Here is a 19,230-nt window from a genome sequence, read left to right on the forward strand (position 1 = left end):
ATTGCCGAGTTTTGGAGTGAGTGTGTATCCACCTAGGTTTGGAGCAACTTTTACCAGTCTGGCTGAGTCACAAGAAGTTGTTTTTTTCCCAGTTTACATAACAGTTCATGTAGGTTAATAACCACCTTGATTCTAAGAAAAAATAAAAATGGTAGGGAACTAGGCTCAGTGTCTTGAGGTGTGTGGGGGCTGTGTGTGGGCACACACGTGTGTGTTTAGGGGGCCATGGTAGGAGGAGAGGGGCAACTATCTGCAAAGGTAATTTTAAATGTCTTAATGAATACACTTATTACATTACCGATACTTTTCATGTTTTATTTTATTTTTTTCAGAAGAGGACTGCCACAAGGATCTGGAAAGCAGAGTTTTGCCGTGAAAAGCAAAGATCCTTTACCTACACATTTTACAAGAAATGTACAGAAAGCCATTGATAAATATACCTGGTAAGAATTAGTCTGTTAAATGTGTCTGATTGCAAAATGAAAATGTGCCCATAATGAATATGGGAAGCAAAGTCACTGATGGGCCATGAATTTCCACAAGTAAAAGAGGCACTTTTCTTTTTAGCCACCTGAAATGTTGCACTGTATACATCTTTTAAAGTCAGTGTACTGTGGAAATTAACCAATATATTTAAAGAAAGAAAGAGGAAGTAGGCACAAGGTCAAGCCACTTCCCAGTATGACCTTCTCAGTAAGTGTTACTTACGTTACACTTCTTCCTACAGTGAATCCGCGTCATCATTTTCATCAAGTGGAAGCCCCACGCCCACAGAAGCTCCCAACTCCTGGTCTGGGTCTGGGACACAGAGGTCAACCACAGGCTTATCAACCGAGAGGAGCTCCATTTACTCTTGGAGAGATGATGTATGTCTCACAAAATTTTGGATAATCCCATGGTTACAACTTATAATGATGATTTACTTTCTTCTTCTTATTATTTTTTAAATTTATTTATTTATTTATTTTGGGGTGTATTGGGTCTTCGTTTCTGTGCGAGGGCTTTCTCTAGTCGCGGCGAGTGGGGGCTACTCTTCATCGCGGTGCGCGGGGCCTCTCTTGTTGCGGAGCACAGGCTCCAGACGCGCAGGCTCAGTAGTTGTGGCTCACGGGCCTAGTTGCTCCGCGGCATGTGGGATCTTCCCAGACCAGGGCTCGAACCCGTGTCCCCCGCATTGGCAGGCAGATTCTCAACCACTGCGCCATCAGGGAAGCCCTACTTTCTTATTTAAAAAGAAATCTTCTTACCAATTTTAAAAGCATTACCTAGGCCACACATACATATACATAAATATAAAAGCACTTACATGTCACACATGAGAACTGAAAATACAGAAACTCTAAGGAAAAATAAAAATTGCCCATAATCGCATAATCCAGAGTCTTAGATGTTGATAGTTTTGTTTTTTCCACCTCCCAACCCTCCCCCTCAGGTTGTTATATATGATTTCTTGTATAATACCTATGGCTGGATATTCAGGAGAGACGCTGACAATTAGGAGCTTGAGTAAGAGAAGAATTGGGGGAAAATAAAAGCTGTAAAGAAGAATCACCACGATCAGGGAATTTCCCCTGAATATTCTAAGTCAGATATTTTACTTCTAACGCTAGCTGGAAGATGTTAACCGTCACCCTTTAGGGCGACTCCACTGGGTGGGACTTGAAGTCTGCAGCCCAGGCTTACATTCAGATCTCTGTGATTGTGCGGTGGCCGACCTCTTAGCCCCTCAAGGGTCCATGAGAATTCCCAGACACCGGCCTTGGTGAGGGCCCTGTGGCTGTGGAAGAGCCCCCAGGGTAGCTCCTTGGATGTTCTGACTCCTGCTCCTTTCTTGTTTGTGTTCCGGTTTGCATTGCCTTCTTTAAAGGCCGCTCTCGCCTCTCGCCTGCACGGCACGCGGGGGTCCGCTCCCAGGGATGGTTTTGTAGCAGCGATTGTGCAGGGGGCCAGAGGGAGAGGGCCGTGTTGAGGGGGGGAGACTGAAGGGGGGCCAGCTGTGAGTCAGGCCCTTTCAGACAGGATGGGACTCTCACTTGGGATGAACAGCCCGCGCCCTCACGCCCGCGCCCTGCCGCCCTGGCTCTTTGGTCAAAAGTGTGCCGCCGGGAAGACGGCTGAGGACCATTGCTTTACGAAGCGATACGGTCCAAATCCTGGGATTCCTTTGGTACAAATTTTCAGGTAATTAATTATCCATAGAGAGTCTTATGCCTTCCATGTATAGAATTTTCTCCAGCCCCTAGACAGTAAATTTTGCTTTGAATCTAAAAACATTCATTTACTTTTTGATAGGTAATATTTGCAAAAGCAACAAAATACAAAAGACCGAACAATGAAAATAAGCCCTCTTCCACGCTCCGGCCACCCAGTCCCCTCCCAGGAGGCAAATGTTCTTCTGAGTTTTCTCCTTATTTTCATTTAAAAAGGGGTAATTCAACTCCCCTGCAGTCTGGGGATCTAGTTTGTTATCAGTTGGGGGGAAGAAGTAACATGGAAAATATCGACTTTTTGCTGGGAAAAATCTATGAAAAGCCTATGAAGATCAACCTAAATTGACCATTTTGCATCAGGTATGTCAGGCCGAATACGCACTTCGTCGCTCTGAGTTGTGGGTTAGATTTCCGGTTCACCTGCCACCCCCCAACCCCCGGGGAGAAAACTGAACGGGGCCCTCGCCCTGCAGCCCTGGTACAGTGTTGGCTCTTCCAATTGTAGTTATGTTCATTTTTTCCTCACTGGCTGTGGAGGCAATAGGTCTGTTACTTCTCCATCATGGAGAATATACAGGCAGGCTGGAGAATATACAGGAATGGTCTCACTGACCCTTCACTGTGGTCATAGCACAAGAACCTCTTGAGGCCACACAAGAAAAATGAATGCTCTGGCTCCGCCCTAATCACCGCATCTCTTAGGATACCTAAGGTGGCTTTCTTTTTCTGTTTCCTTGATGAAAAGAAAGTGAATGGCCCTTTCTATGAAATAGTTTTCCTTTTCATTAGAAAAAAAATAGTTTGTAATTTGTAGATGTACTTAGGTGTCTCACGCCCAGCTACATGACGGACACATGTCTGTGTACACATATGTGTGCACGTGTAAGTGCTTAGGTATATGGGGTGTGTGTCTCCGTTATTATCAATGTCTGTGTCAATATGTATGTTCATACCTGAAACTATGTCTATGTACAATCTTGAAAAAGTCTCATAACTCTAGTTATGAGAATTTCTAGTAGTAGAAATTATCTCTATTTAACAGTTAAGGAAACTGAGTCTCAAGGTGGGATGTAATTTTTCATAAGAGTAAAAATTGGAGCCCTGGTATGTCTGGGAGGGCTCCCTCCTATATAAATCTGTAAGTGTCATTGACTCTGAAGCCTGTATTTACAACTTCTGGTCTTGTAACTAAATGTGCATTTCTATTTTAGGAGTTTGACAAAGCCAATGCACAGAAAGTACAGCAGTTATTCTGGGAGGTCGAGGAAATGTTATTTGAAGGGAAAGTAAGCCCTCAGACCCAGAATCTACAGGCTGAATGCAGTGAGTGGGCAAGAAGGTCCCTCCATCTGAGGTAAGGAGGTTGTTCATAGTAATTCTCCAGAATGTGTTTGGGAACCGCTCACTCTTGACCTGTTCAATAAATTGGGTATATTTTGAGTAAAAGCACCTGTCAAAATATGTATCTGGAACACATGTCCTTTACTGAGAAATCACATCCTTTGCAATGGTGTCTGAGGAAACCTGGAGACATTCCAATACTCAAGTGCATTTTAATTTGTGAGAAGCAAATGTAGCTCATCCCCAGGAAGGCATTGCATGCATCACAAATGCGAGAATGGAAGAAGGGCAGGAGTTGTCCTTTACCTTCACACTCACTAGTCTGTGAGCAACACGTATCTGCCCTTGAGAGCAGCGCGCAGGGCGGGGTTGGGCGGGGGAGGTGAACAGAGTGATTATTTGCTGAGTGATTGGATAGATGAACCCGACCATCTCACCAAGATTCCTTATGTAGGAAGGATCATCTGTTTTTTTTTAACATCAAAGGTGAAAGATGTTGATTGAGTAAAAAGGGAAGATCTTCTTCCTTCAGTTACTCAGCCAAACCTACTTAGAGGGGAAAAAAATAACCCATGTCAGTTATCTGAAGTTCCTCTATATTATATCTGGGGAGAATAAATTAGAACACTCATACAAGTGTTGATAGGTCCTCTGGTTACCTCAACTAAGTAACTTTTTAAAAATCTTGACTAAATAGGTGTTTATTTTTCCTCTCCAGTCCCTTGTAAGCCCCTGCCTTGGTGTGCGCTAGATATCAATGACGGATGCGGACTTTCCTAGGCATCGTGATGCACTTGCTTAAAATCCAGGAGCTCAGATCTGTTTCTTTCAGTGTTGTCTTACATACTTAAGATAAAAATGAAGGAGGAGAGGGTAGAAAAAAGAAAAGATGACAAGGACTGTAAGCCTAGTGTATATATTTACATATTTTCTGCATTATGTATATATCAGTTAACTTTTTTTTTTTTTTTTTTTTTTTTTTTTTTTTTTTTTTTTTTTGCGGTATGCGGGCCTCTCACTGTTGTGGCCTCTCCCGTTGCGGAGCACAGGCTCCGGACGCGCAGGCGCAGCGGCCATGGCTCACGGGCCCAGCCGCTCCGCGGCACGTGGGATCCTCCTGGACCGGGGCATGAACCCGTGTCTCCTGCATCCGCAGGCAGATTCTCAACCACTGCGCCACCAGGGAAGCCCATCAGTTAACATTTATAGAGAGCTTCTGTGTGCCCAGCATTACCCTAGTTGACTGAATCTGATTACATTATCTATCAGCCACTCGTTAGTCCTACAAGGGCACTATTATTCTACTTTGCATACAAAATCGAACTGATGAAATCAGTGGCTCAGGGAGCCTGAAAACTTTGCCTCAAGTCCCTTCATCAATGGCGAGAACTGTCTATCCTCTTCCCTCAAAGCCTGTGGTTTTCCTGTGATCCCGTTACACTGCTCGTGTACTAGTATCGACCTCATCACTTCATACACGCTTCTTCAAAATACTATAGGGAAGTCCATTACCCAACTTCTAAAATTGCAAAACATCTTTCCCTTTCCAATCAAAACTATTAGTTTCCTTTTTTTTTTCTTCACTTGCAGAGTATTAGGAAGACAGCTCATCCTGCCCACGGATGAAGGGGTCCAGCATTTCCAGGGCAGCAAACCTGCTTCTGCCGTCCGCAGACCCTTCTCTGACGACTGTGAACCCAGCAGCAACATCAGAGAGTATGTTGCTAGAAGTTACTTTTGAAAAGTATTTTAAATTGCATTTTAGTTATACATTTTCATGTCTGTCTGAGCCATGAGCCTTGACTCCAACAATTTGGAAGTTTAGATTTCAATGAAGAGCAGGTACAGAGCTTTCTTTTTTTTACCCAAGATGCTTCTGATTTGCAACTGATGATGGTGATGGTATGTGTGTGTGTAATACAAATATCAAGGGAGTTAACTTTTAAACTGTTCCAAAGGCTCTGAGAGGCAGCCTAGATGCAAAATCAAAAACTGCTTTATTGTGATGGATCCTAAGCCACAGGGCAGTAGCATAATAAATAAAGCTCTATTCCGTTTTCTTTTGCTCACTAACAGATTTTGCTAGTGAGCAAAACTCTATGCCATTCACACGTATTCAGGACTGTAACATGATATCCCTTCATTACAGCAAAGAGGATACAAACTTGTAGAATAATTTAGACTTTTAAGAAGCCCTTAAAAATTTGAATGATGTCTGAGCCAAAATGTTGCTTTTAAGTGTATGACTTTTGTCAAATGTAATATTTAGTGATTTTTAAAATTTGGGATTCTGTGGCTTTATGGATAATTTAAAGACCCACCATGATCACGTAGACATTGTACTGTTGACGTTCTACAAACCCTCACGGAGAATCTGATTTTCCCCATAGGCTTTGCATCGCCGGCTCTCAAATAGTTCCGGCCACACTCTCAGCCCTCACCCTGCCAGGTCCTGTTGGCACAGGGCTTGTGGACCTCACGGCATGTTCATCCCTGGAAGAAGAGGTTTATGATGTGGATGGAAAGATTGAAGAGTATTTCGCTTTTGACAGAAAAGAAGAGTAAATAGAATTTTATTTGACATTGACTTAGTACAATAATATTTATTGGGCACGTAGTTTGATTATATGCTCATTTAGTGTTTTGTGCATTTTTCACTTATGCAAAAGATTTTCCATCCTTTTGAGAGTAACGTGCTCCCCAAAGCTTTTAGATTCCTGGCAGGATGTGGATATGCTAGAGCAGCGTCTCCCTTTCTTACTGACAACGTGGTTCAGACAGAAAACAAGACTTGTGTTCAGCATGTTGTCGAAAGTGGAAAGGCAACTAGCGGCCTTTGTCCCCCGGGGCTCCAGGTGCCCTATACCTGGCCACCCAGGGGGCAAAGGGGAAAGTCCAGTCTCTGCACTAAATGCCTGTTTGTTTGGTTCTTAGACAAAGCTATCAGTATTGCATAATAAACATTTGCCTCCTGATTGAAAGCTGATACATTAAAAAAAATAGCAAAGTGCTGTTTAAAAAAGAATGTTGGGTTTATTTATATATGAACGGTGTATATATATGCGTGCATGTTGGATAGATAGGTGGCATTGTTTGAACTTCAACCTTTGATACTTTAGTAATGAGAACGGGTTTTGTCCTTAGTGACGAGGACTGTCTTGAACAAGACCCAGCTCATCACCACAGGACGCGGCATAAGCATGGACTTCCTCCTGTATCCCCGCATGACTGTGTCAGAGACGCGGCGGCTGCAGAAGTGTTTGATCACGTCTGGACAACTGTGGTGGAAATGCTGGAAAAGCTGATTAGAAAAAACTGGGAAATTACACTCACAGGTACTTAATTTGTAGCAGTTGACCTAATGAGAAGAAAAAATAACTGCTGTTCCTCAGCTTTCCGCCCCACCTGTTTGGCCAAATCTAGGACCTGACTGGGGTGAGAAGGGAAGTTGGGTTTTGTGCCTTTATTCACAAGTGAGCTTTAATCACTTCAAAAAGGACATTCTCATTTTTTGAGCTATAAAAATAAGGTAGAGGCATTCCTGAAAAAAACACAGAAATACACAAGAAAGAAGCTACAAGTCACTTTTTAAATTCTGATTTTAAAAATTACCTAACTAATCCCTAATAATGGGATATTGTTTTTAAATTATAGATGACATTATTTATAAAATAAAATGTAAACAAAGCTAGTTTATTAGTCACTTCCTTTACCTGTATAAAATGTTCTCTAAACTACTTGAAACTGAGCAGAAACAAATTATGGAAATGTCAGTGGTGGCTGGTAGTGACTAGAGTTAACCAATCTGTATAACAGGGAAATAATCATTAAATATTAATAATTAACTTTTACTCAATTAAATTTACTTAATTAAATGTCACTTTTTCCAATCAAAGGGATTCGTTGGGATATTGTAAAATACCAAGAATCCTTCTTTCCCCAGTGTATAATCCCGATTTTTCTACGTACCACTGGAATGACAGTCATTTCATCAGACGCTCTTGGAAAAGTGTCAGCCCATTGCTCTGTGGGGTCTGTCCTCTCTATAGGAAGGTTCAGCAGCCACAGCAGACTCATGGTATCTCAAGAACAAATAGTCTCTTTGAACAGGGGATTTTAAGTACATGTATTTGATAGTATTTTTCTTAATAATATTGATTTTTCATTGGCACAGACGGAAAAAAACAGAAAGAAAAATTGAAAGTAGCTGAGAATAAATCTCCACCTATGTTCATTTCCCGTATTAATGCTGATGTGTCCAGTGTTCCCCCATCCAGAAGTTCTGCAACTCGAAGTGTGTCCCTGGCTTCTCATCTTAACCCACCTCAGGTAGATGCTTTCCCACTCTCTGTCTCTTTCCTTCAATCTGTATATCTCTGGCCTCAGTTTGTCAAAAGTGCCATTCTATTAAATTCTATTATCAAGATATTTGGGTCTGTTGGCCAATAAGACTAAAAGTCAAAATTAATTATTTCATGGAGTTGAATGGAATTGCCAGATTCTTTGATAGAGTAGGGACACTCAGATTTGAGACTTTCCACCTGCTTGGAACTGCAGAGCTGTTTCCATATTTTTGAAGAAAAAAAAATGTTTTACCCCTATAGTTCTAGCCAATTTGAATGTTACAGATGTTCTCCTGTCCTCTCACCAAAGTGATGAAAGACTCGATCAATGAGTATATGTTGGGTTCATTCAACGTTAATTGAGTTTGTATTAAGTGAACTGTATTAGGTGTTTCAAGGAAATGTAGAGATGAGCACAGCATATTCCCTGACCTGGTAAAGTGAAGAGTATGATACAGGTCAGATGCAAAGTCTTCTGTGAGCGTTGTGCAAAAAATGAGTTGTAGGAGGGCTTCCCTGGTGGCGCAGTGGTTGAGAGTCCGCCTGCGGATGCAGGGGACGCGGGTTCGTGCCCCGGTCCGGGAGGATCCCGCATGCCGCGGGGCGGCTGGGCCCGTGAGCCGTGGCCGCTGAGCCTGCGTGTCCAGAGCCTGTGCCCCACAACGGGAGAGGCCACGGTAGTGAGAGGCCCGCGTACCACCAAAAAAAAAAAAAAAAAAAAAAAATGAGTTGTAGGAGAAGCAGGGAGAAAATGATTTATTCTGCCTGGAGTGAGGCTTTATCTTTTTGGTTGGAGGTGAAATTTGAACAGAAACATGAAGAAATGAGCAGGCTTTCCTGGATAGGAATTCTGAGTGGGTCAGTTCAGACCCACACGGAGGAGTGAGGGAGGGGAACAGTGATTGGACTGAGGCTTAGAGGATGGGATACTGGGACAAGCAGAGTCACTGGGGCAAGACCAGGGCGTTTGGCATCAAGAGACCTATGAGGGGAATTATCTTGGACATGTTGTTTAACTTTTCTAAACTTCAGTTTCTTTATCTAGAGAATGAGGGTAATAATATGTTGTGTAAGGGATTGTTGGGAGGATAAGTCATATAAATATGTGAGAGCTCCTAACACAGGTATATACTGGGAACTCAATGAATTTTTCTTGAATTGTGTCCCTATTCTAAGATCTAGTGGAGGGGCTTCACTGGTGGCACAGTGGTTAAGAATCCACCTACCAATGCAGGGGACACAGGTTCGAGCCCTGGTCTGGGAAGATCCCACACATCATGGAGCAACTAAGCCCTTGCGCCACAACTACTAAGTCTGCGCTCTAGAGCTCGCGAGCCACAACTACTGAAGCCTGTGCTCCTAGAGCCTGTGCTTCACAACAAGAGAAGCCACCGCGATGAGAGGCCCGTGCACCACAACGAAGAGTAGCCCCCGCTCACCACAACTAGAGAACGCCCGCGCGCAGCAACGAAGACCCAACGCAGGCAAACATAAAATAAATAAATAAAATAATTAAAAAGAAAAAAAATGATCTAGTGGAAGGTGAGGCTGGAAAGGATGAGCTTGCTTATGGGAGACCTTCAGGAGTACTAAGGAGTTTGGACTTTATGTTTGCATAGCCTGTCTGCTGTGGGGAAGCAGAAAAAAGATAAGACAGGATTCCTGGTCCGTACAAGTTCACACACACACACACACACACACACACACACACACACAGAGGCAACCTAGAAGATATGTTTAGAGTGGATGAGAGTTTGAGCTTTGGATATAGACTACAACTTTGGAGTCCAATGTCACAAGCTATTGACTCTTTGATCTTGAATCTGCCCCTTTCTTTCAAAGCCTGTTCTGTTATCTACGGGATCTATGAAATAGGAAGCCATGAGAATTAAAGGAGATAAGACATTTAGTACAGGGTTGTGGCATAGAGCAGACTAAGTGTTAGCTTTGATTATTATAATCAGATGCTAATTATAGATCATATCATATTTTATTATATATTGTAATTAGATGTCTTTTAGCTCATAAATGCTGTGGGGCTCGGAGGGAAAATAGCATACCCTCACAAAGTAGAGTAATACGTAAACTAAATCCTAAATGACAGGCAAGGTTTATTAAGCTGAAAAAGAAAAGGGAGAATGACAAGGCAGAGACAAAAATATGCAGCCAGCATAGGAGCAATAGGGCCCGAGGTTCACAGAGCAGTGGATTAAAACAGAAATATCTAATAGGATTGTTTTACCCTCTAGCTTAAGGGCTTTACAATTCGTCTCTGTTCGTGCTGTTCAAAAGAAACTTTTGGAATTGCTACCAGTTTAATGAACCTTTTGGTCTCTTTAAACTGCTCTGACAGGTTCAACAGTGTTGCCCACTTTTCACATTAAAATATGAAGTATGAATCGCATATAAAGGAACAGTTGATGACAACCTAGAAGAGAACCTTTAACTATCAGGCAATATAAATACACTTGAGAAATACGGAGATTTTTAAATCTAAGGATTTTTTTTAACAGATATTTTATAATGTTTACAGTTTTTTAAAATGCTTTTTATGGCTATTTTGTTGTTTGCATTTGGATAAAAGTTAAAGTGAATGGGCAACAAAGTTTAAAATAAAAATAAAATACTTGTAGAGTTTATTTTGAAATAGTCGAAGCATTTTAGTGATAATCACAGTAGGTCTTAATTTATTCCTTTAACATTTACTTTTATGTGTATTCGGTATGAGGAAAATGTGATCGGGGTGCCACATTTTTCTCGAACTCCAATTCTAGTTTCAGAAATCCTGTTTGCCTGAAGCTATGTATTATTTTAAATCCTAGCTGGTCGTATTACAGGATGGAATAGGAAATTAATAATTATTGAGCCCTTCCTTTGTGCTTTCACCAAGGTTATCGAATTGAATTCTCCGAATAACTCTATGAAGTAGGAACCATTATCCCCAGAGTAAAGATTAGGAAGTTAAAAACCTTTTCAAGATGCCCAAGCAGGGGGCATTGACAGCTGGGATTCAACTGCAAGCCTTTCAGACTCTGGGCTCAGGTTTTCCCAGGCTCTGGAGCTGGTCCGGGAAGCTCACCGGGGTGAGGTGTGAGGGGCTGGGTCGGAGGCGAGGTGCCAGGCAAGCTGACCAGTGGGAGCTGGGACACCTTTTCTCTGCTTCTCCAGACTCTCTGTTTACGCTCTTCACCCTGGTGAAGGCGAACACGCAGCGAATGAACAGAGGGCTCCCTGCCCTGCAGCTTTTGGGAGCTCAGAGCATGGAGGAGAATGAGGCCTGGCTTGTTTCCTCCTGGCCCTTCTACCAGGTCACAATGGGTTGGTGGCATTTCTCCATCAGCTACCCTATCCAGATTCCGGAAACCTCTCCCTTACTTCTTGCCGCTCTGAGCCTAGGTGCGGTGATATGTCCCTACTGTTAACAAGCCTTGGAGAATTGGTCATTCCTTATTCATATCTCTTCACACGTCTTTAGAAAGTATAGTCCCTTTATTAAATGCACCTCAGATTAGCCAGCTTGAGGCTGCCCTTTGCTTCCTGCAGGTTCCTGACAGGTATCAGTAATTGCAATGGCTCTGGATGCCTTTTCATTTTTATTGTTTTCACTTTCCTCAGATTCACCGCTTCTCCAATAATTTTTATAGTGACTTGAATGGTGTGATGACAATTCAAGCAAAACCACTTCAGCAGAGACCTACCTATTTTTCAGATAGAACACAGTACGTACGAAAAATAATCGCCCAGCCCCTTCCCTGCGCTGGACACACTCGACCACTAAAGACCACAGAGGACGAGATGATAAGCACTGCATTTAACCCCATGCCCCAAATGCGTCTGAGCACATACAGCCAGTGTGTAAGAGTGAAAACAGTCTGTTCTAATGACAGCCACAAAACAATTCCCGTTAGCTTGGGGCCGATTAGGAAAGGGAACTGTAGCTGTGAATTCTTAATCTTGCGGGCTATATGGGTTGATTACAAACAATGAGAAACTTAAAACAATGAGATCTTTTCCCCCTGTCGATGATCCTTCACTGAAATTAAAATTGAACTGGAAATGCTGGTCTGTCCATTCATTCAACAAATAGGACTAAGTTCTATGTGCCAGGCTGTGTTCTAGACAAAGTCTAGTAATGAGCAAATGCGTAGAGCTTACATCTGAGTAATGAACTTGACTTCCCTCCCCCAGGAGTGCACAAGAGGAGAAATCACTGGGTGGAGGGGCCGGTGCTCTTTCCCCGGCCCAGCACCGTCTGGCACGGATCTTGGATGCTCGCGGACTACAGACCTCTGCAAAGAAAACACCGGCATACGGGAGGCTGCCTTCCCTTACCTCAGAGTCACAGAGAAGAAAAATCCCCGGTGTGTACAGTGACGAAGTTCTTAGGGGAACAAAACTGTAAGTCTCGTTTCTCTGGTGGTAGAACAAAGGTCACGGAGGATAGAGATGCTTGTCAATTAGGGTTTATGGTTTATTCTGGACAAAGCATCCCCTGTCAAATCTTATGTGGACAGTTTTCTTAGTAGCTCATCATTTGGATATTTAACATGAATTTGTTGCAGTAGTACACTTAGCTAAATACTAGAATATAAAGTCAGGCCATGTATCTACAGCACAGGCAGCTAAGCACAATGAAACTCTTGATGGAGAGGGTCTTAGATGGGTTTCAATGGCTGAGTCTGTAAAACTAATCATTAGCTAATGCTTTTATATATACATGATTAATACTTTCATTGTGAGGTGTAAAAACTGATGTACATAAGATGCTGTTAAAATAAAAGGGACACATACCCATTAGTTTTTATGTACCTTGAAGGGCGAGTTTCATTCTGTGTAGGGAATTTCAGAAAAGCTTTTGACCTTAGGGATCAACATCAAATCATTGCCTTACTAGAAAGGAATTTGTCTCTTCCTTTACTGTAGAATTACGAAGGAGCTTTCCAGTTTTCTCACTCACTCAAGTGTGAGGCAATACTTATGTTAACAACAGCCAGTGTTTGTTGACTGCTTTCATGTTTCCAGCACTAGCTAAATGAATCACATTTATTAGCTTCTTTGTGACCTACCACAAACTGTGTGGCCCTATTACTGAAAATTTTCATTTCTTCTATATTTTCACTATTATATTGTACAGTGAACATTATCTTACATAAATTTTAGTAAGGATGTCTTTAAACTGTTTCCCAGTGGTGAGTCCTAGAAGTAAAGCTACCAGGTCAAAGGTTATGGATATTTTTAAGGCTCTTGAAATATTTTTCCAAAGTTCTTCTAAGAATGGTTCTACCAATTTATAGACCCACTAGAAATCCACAAGACTCTTTCCTTGCAGCCTGTAAACTTTAGTTAGTATGTATATTTTAAAACTTGATGAGGGTCTTCCCTGGTGGCGCAGTGGTTGAGAATTCGCCTGCCGATGCAGGAGACACGGATTCGTGCCCCGGTCTGGGAAGATCCCACATGCCGCAGAGCAGCTGGGCCCGTGAGCCATGGCCACTGAGCCTGCACGTCCGGAGCCTGTGCTCCGCAATGGGAGAGGCCACAACAGTGAGAGGCCCACGTACAAAAAAAAAAAAAAAAAAAAAATTGATGCGTCAAGAATTGTCATATTTTAATTTTCATGAATTTATTATTAATAAATGAATTAGAATCTGTTTCTAGAATATCCATCTCTATTCTCATGCACAAATTAGACAATTTAATTTTTCCGTGTTAATATGTGGTAGGGAAGGTCTTTTATCATCATTACTCTTTCTTTGTTGAAATTACTCACCCATGTTGACAAATACATTTTACAATCTGGTTGTCAAATTTTAAAAAAAGTATCACATTGGACCTCATAGCATTAAATCTATTAAAAATGTAGGAATAGGGACTTCCCTGGTGGCGCAGTGGTTGAGAGTCCGCCTGCCGATGCCGGGGACGCAGGTTCGTGCCCCGGTCCAGGAAGATCCCTAAATTTCTACAGTGCTTGTATTCAGAACCAGACACCGTAGCACTATATTATATCAACTGCATTGCACTGTAATCTAATTACTTGATTCGTTTTCAGTACTTGGTAATCTTCTTAAGGAGGGAACTAGACCTTCAGGAACTTCCGTGTTCTGCGCAGGCGCTGGCATAGCTGAGCACCCAGGAAGCACAGGCTCGCAGTCCTTAGTAAACACAGAGGTGGCTGGGGCTGGGGCTCAGTCCCCCACCCATCTTCCAGAAACTCAGCTCATCCTCCTCGGCGTTTCCTCTGGGAGGCAGGTTGTGATGAATAGCTTCGCGGTAAGGTCTGTCCGTCTCTGTACCTGGGCGCTCGGGTCACGTTGTTGTGTTTACAGGCAAACTGGCGTGGACCGCACGGCCTCCCCACCAGTTCAGACCTCAAGGAGCAGGTTGCCACCAATAGGCCCAGAGACTGGGAAGCAGAATACGGCAGTTCCCGGATCACGCCCTGTGTCTGTAAGACAGGTTTCTTAATATTTAAGTGCACCATTTACATTGTTTGTTGGAAAACAAACAAACATAATTTGGACACTTCCACATGAACACGGTAGCATAAAATGTCTCCATGAGCAGTTTCTTGAAAGTAACTGGCTTGTGAGAATTTATAGGCGGTAGGAGGATTAATTCAATATTTTGTGACATAAAAACACGGCCCGAACTGAATCAGAAAGTCCAGGTGTCAAGGCGATATCTGATGGTCAGACGGTGTAGTGAAGGAGATAGCGTGACGGTTACGTCAGGGGACAGGCAGGTCTGTGTTTCCTGCCACACAAACCCTTGATGTGGTTTGCTTCCAGTTAACCTCCCTGAGCCTTAATTTGCTCCCTTATAACAGGGCGATAATGATTCCTACCTCAAAGAATTGTTATAAGGATTGAATGAATTTATAGATGTTAAATGATGCCTGGCATAGATTAAGAACACAGTAAGATACCCTGCCATTTTTCCTAGCTCTCATGTTTACAGTTAATCTTTGCCACGTTCACTGGAATGTAGGTGCAATGTCTCCTTCACCCAAGCTTAGCTCAGCCACGCAACCACAGAAAGTCTGGGGAAGGTATGCTGCCGGTAGAAAGCCTAACCAGATTTCCCCCAGATTTATAATGACTGCTCACTTCACTCCGCTACGAGTAACTTGTGTCTATTTTATAAAACACAGAAGCCCCCCAAGTGTGGGAACATAAAGCCTAGAGAGAGAGAAACCAGCTGAGGCGGGGCTTTCTCTCGCATTCCTTCTACCTCCTTGAATATAACAGTAAAACTCTTTCTCAGAAGGCAGAGTTGCAAAGCTTTAATATTTAACTTTAGAATATCGTGGCTTAGAGTGGAATCCTAAAAGCAGTCAAATATCACATTTAAAAAAAAGTCAGATGCTTCACAAATGCATAATAACATTTCTATCATAGTTTAATATTAAGAATTATATGCGGTTAAGGTTTTTAATCCATATTTACTTATTAAGACCCTACCACTTTACCGGGTTAAAAACGACAGTTGCATAATTAACTTGATATGTGTGTTTAGTGGACCTTATACTTAGCAATATCTAAATAGAAGTTTTCAAATAAGCGAGTGAATGGATGATAAACGAGCGACTGATTGAAGCATATATAGATTTTCTTTTGTCTCTTAAAGGATTGCATTTATTTTAAACAAGAGCATATCATCCTTCATTTAGTTCAGAGGAAGGCATCCGCAAAACCATGTGTTAAATAAGCACAGTACCTGTCCGTGTAGAAAGATCACCCGTTCAAGAAAGATCTCTGGCCATGGAACAGTTTTCAAGCCCAGCACAACCCATACATTTCGGGTCGGTTCTCTGTTAACCATAACTTTAATTTTTAAAAATATTTGAAACAATAAAACTCATCCCTCATTTTATTTTTCTCTTAACAGTCAAATACGCCTCGAAAAGGTTCATTGACACTGAGGAAATTTGCTGGTCACACGTGGACAGGTCAAGGTTTTTTGACAGGTCAGTGTTCTCCATATACAAATAAAATGATGTAATACGTGAAGTTTCAAGTTTTGGAAAGAGAAATTGGAGATTATCGACCTTGAGAGGACAGTTTTGACCAAGAGTTTGTCATCTATGGCTATATCTCAGGAATCTCCATAAAGAGCAAAACTGCGAAGACAAGCACTTCTCTGCTGTTGGTTAAAAAACAAAAAGTAACTGAGTAAATCTGAAGATCGAAGTGGTTTTGGTAAACGATTCATGATTCAATTGGGCAGCATCTCATGTGGCAAACAGAGAGATATTCTGAGGCGTTGCAGGGCATGGAAGGCTTTTATAAAAGGAAGGCAGGACAAGTAAAGGAGATCACCAGCAAGGAAAAAAGGAAAGTTCATTGGAGGAGAGTAAAAGTTCAAGTGATGATAGCTTGTCTTTGGCTGAGCTGCTGGGTTTTGCATTGGCTGGGCTTGTTGCTGGTCAAGGGGGACGTCTTCCTCCCTCCTGCCGCGGCAGGAGTGTAGCTGCGCTTCCCGTCTGGGAGAGCAAGGCACTCTCTTCCCCTTGGGGTCGGTCAGTTACTCATGTCTTCCTGGTGGGGTAACTGAAGGTGAGCACTGGGTAGGGCATGAGAGGTCCCACTGTTGGCCTTCCGACCCCAACTTTGGCTGAGGTTTCCTTTTATTAATTTGCACAATCTTAGAGGAGAAAATGCCCAAAGTTTCCTAATAATTTAGAGCCTCACCCTCATAAAAAAGAAAATGCTGTCTTGAGTCTTATGAGAAATCAATGTCTCTCTCTGCTGTAGAGTTTCCATGCTTTTCTTCTGCATGAAACTCTATTTTTAGATTCTCTTTGAAGATCTCATTATAAAAATGCTTCACAAAATTAATACAAATCTTCTAGTTGTTTTATGATGTAGAGTTTTACAGATAAATACTTATTCTCAAGTAGTATGCCACTTAAAGAAGGACGTTTCTAGACTGAATTCAGGCCTATGATGTTTCAATTTTCACAACCGTTACCAACATTTTTGTTCAAGGAGGCAACGTAGCATCGTGAAGAGGTGTGTGCCACCCTGGAGTCAAACGCCTCGTTTCCATCCTGACTCGAGCACCTACTAGCTGAGCACTTTAGGAGAGCCTCAACTGCTCCGGGCCTCAGTTCTTTTATAACAGACTAGATGGAGAAAACAGTTATTGGAAAAATGTATGGAAAGGACCTAGCTAGATGCCAAGCATACACTGTTTGCTCAAAAAATATGAATCATTTGTATTATAGATAATCTCAAATGTAGAGGATAATTTGCTGTTTTAAGGGAAATACTTGATATATTATCACTTTAAAATAAATCTAGTATAATTCAAGCACTGGGACAACTCAGGTTTATTACTGTTTATGTCAGCCCTTCTCTAGTTCTGTAGCATAGTGATGTCGAAATTTCTTTATTCTTTTGAGATTCTTCTCCTATGCTCATAGCTCTAAGCTGCTGTGTCTTTTTGTTGCTTTTTGCCGTGTGCATTCCCCAGGAGTATTCACTGTCATTTTCAATGACAATAGTTCTTTCTGTAAAAGGCACCATGGTATGTGAGAGACCGAACAGTGACGGTTGATAAATATGATTCTGCCGATGGCCGGTAGACAGTGGTGCTGAGGAGTTTTGATGAATTCAGTTTCTGAGTTGTTGACTGCAGCGTGCTAAGCGGAGATGCCGAATAGTTTGTTGGACGCACAGGAGTAGAGGTTAGGAGAGGAAACTGGGCTCTGAATTTGTTTAAAATCTGCACTCTTAATTTTTCACCAAATACTAAGGCACTGTATTCTCTTATCAATAACTTTGTGACAACTATCATTATTGCTGGTTGGAGGCCTTTTTCATGTCTGTAGAAGTGATTGAGTGTATGTAAGAGAGATGTTCCTGTATTTCTAAAGATTTATTTTCTTCTTCTCTGACAAGCAGGCTTGTGGTCTCTTGCTTACCTTTGCTTCCAGGTCCAAAAGCGCAGGGGCTATTAACTTATCAACATTATTTCTGTAGCAGAAAAAAAAAAAAAGAAGAAGAAGAAGAAAGGAGAAGCTGAGGGGCCAACAGGGGGAAGGACTTCTTAAGGTAGCTGACAGTTTTCCGGGGGAGCTCATGGCCAGGACCGAGGCCCCGCAGGGGGGGAGCACCCCTCTTTCTTCTCAGCACCCAGAATGGCAGTTTTTCCAGACCAGATCACTATTTCCTGATTTGTGTACAAGTGACATTAAGGTTTTTTTGTTTGTTTTTAAAATATCATCTGCATGGAACGTATATAACAGGATCCTTTTGAGACCTGGGGTTTGTAACATTTTAATGGGAATTTTGCTTGGTGTTTCAGGTTCACAATTTCCACCTAATTCCTTTCAGAGGACAACGTTGACTTTCAGAAAGAGATTCCAAGTGGCGTCTTGATGTGGCTTCACCAGGACTACAACACCTGCTGGAGCATTCAAAGCCTCAGGACAGCATTTATCACCTGAAAAATGGGAGAAGTATTGTAATGTATCCGTCTGACAGTCCGAGATGTTAGACTACCTGAGAGAAATGCAAACAAATAACAACTTGATTTTGAACACTTTGTGCTGTAAAGAGAATACAAGTCAAACTCACCAACCTTCTTCATTATCGGAAGCATCCAGTAAAGGTTCTCTAGGCTTTGCTCAGAAGAATCTAATACGTGTTTATAATTCATCCTTTTATTAATTATACACACACACACACACATGCTTAGTGCGTGTATTCACACACTACTTAATATATGAAAGTATATTATCTAGGAATATGCCATTTTATCTGAGTGAGTATGTAACTTTATGTCGACATTTTTTTGTCTCATTCTATTATTAATTCCATCGAAGTCCTAGTCACTAATAGAGATTACTCCCTCCTTTAGAAAACAGCAAAGTCATCTTTGGTACAATATGACAGGTTGACTAATGTTCAGATTGTTCTAGTCACTTTATACCTTCTTAAAAAAGCACTTTAGTCACGAACCTCTTTGAGCAATGGCAGTGGCTGTCTTAAGCCAAGTTTGTTTTACTAGTTTTCATCCTCAAATTCAGGCAGTCTATTTAAAATATAATAAAATAAAATATAAATGAATATAAATGTAGTTAAAATATATTGCATATGGTCTCCTCTTTATTGTTTACAACGGAAGTGCTTGTCCACTGGAGGGAAAGCTTTGCAGCAGCTTCCTTCCTTATTTCATTATAATCGGGTCTCTGCTCAAATGTCACCTCTGCAAAAGGCCTTCCCCCCGGATCCCTCTGTTTAAACAGTATCTCTCCCCTCTGTCCTCTAGCCCTGCCTCATTTTCCTTCAGAGCATGTGTCCTGACCTGACACTAATACAGAAAATGGAACA

General features: G+C 41.9%; 1 protein-coding gene across 1 annotated transcript in view; it reads left to right on the top strand.

Annotated features, from left to right (window-relative positions):
- FAM149A (family with sequence similarity 149 member A) overlaps positions 1–18,987 on the top strand; it is a 41,348-nt gene extending 22,361 nt beyond the window's left edge. The window contains 15 exon segments of the mRNA XM_067022298.1: positions 333–443; positions 728–866; positions 3,422–3,564; positions 5,142–5,267; positions 5,942–6,112; positions 6,696–6,886; positions 7,726–7,880; positions 11,510–11,613; positions 12,083–12,292; positions 14,221–14,341; positions 15,564–15,596; positions 15,598–15,667; positions 15,670–15,695; positions 15,782–15,860; positions 18,203–18,987. Coding sequence (XP_066878399.1) covers positions 333–443; positions 728–866; positions 3,422–3,564; positions 5,142–5,267; positions 5,942–6,112; positions 6,696–6,886; positions 7,726–7,880; positions 11,510–11,613; positions 12,083–12,292; positions 14,221–14,341; positions 15,564–15,596; positions 15,598–15,667; positions 15,670–15,695; positions 15,782–15,860; positions 18,203–18,276 — 1,753 coding nt within the window. The 3' untranslated portion in view covers positions 18,277–18,987.
- The last annotated feature ends 243 nt before the right edge of the window (positions 18,988–19,230 follow it).

The sequence above is a fragment of the Kogia breviceps genome, chromosome 20, assembly GCF_026419965.1.
Source record: "Kogia breviceps isolate mKogBre1 chromosome 20, mKogBre1 haplotype 1, whole genome shotgun sequence".
Lineage (NCBI taxonomy): Eukaryota > Metazoa > Chordata > Mammalia > Artiodactyla > Physeteridae > Kogia > Kogia breviceps.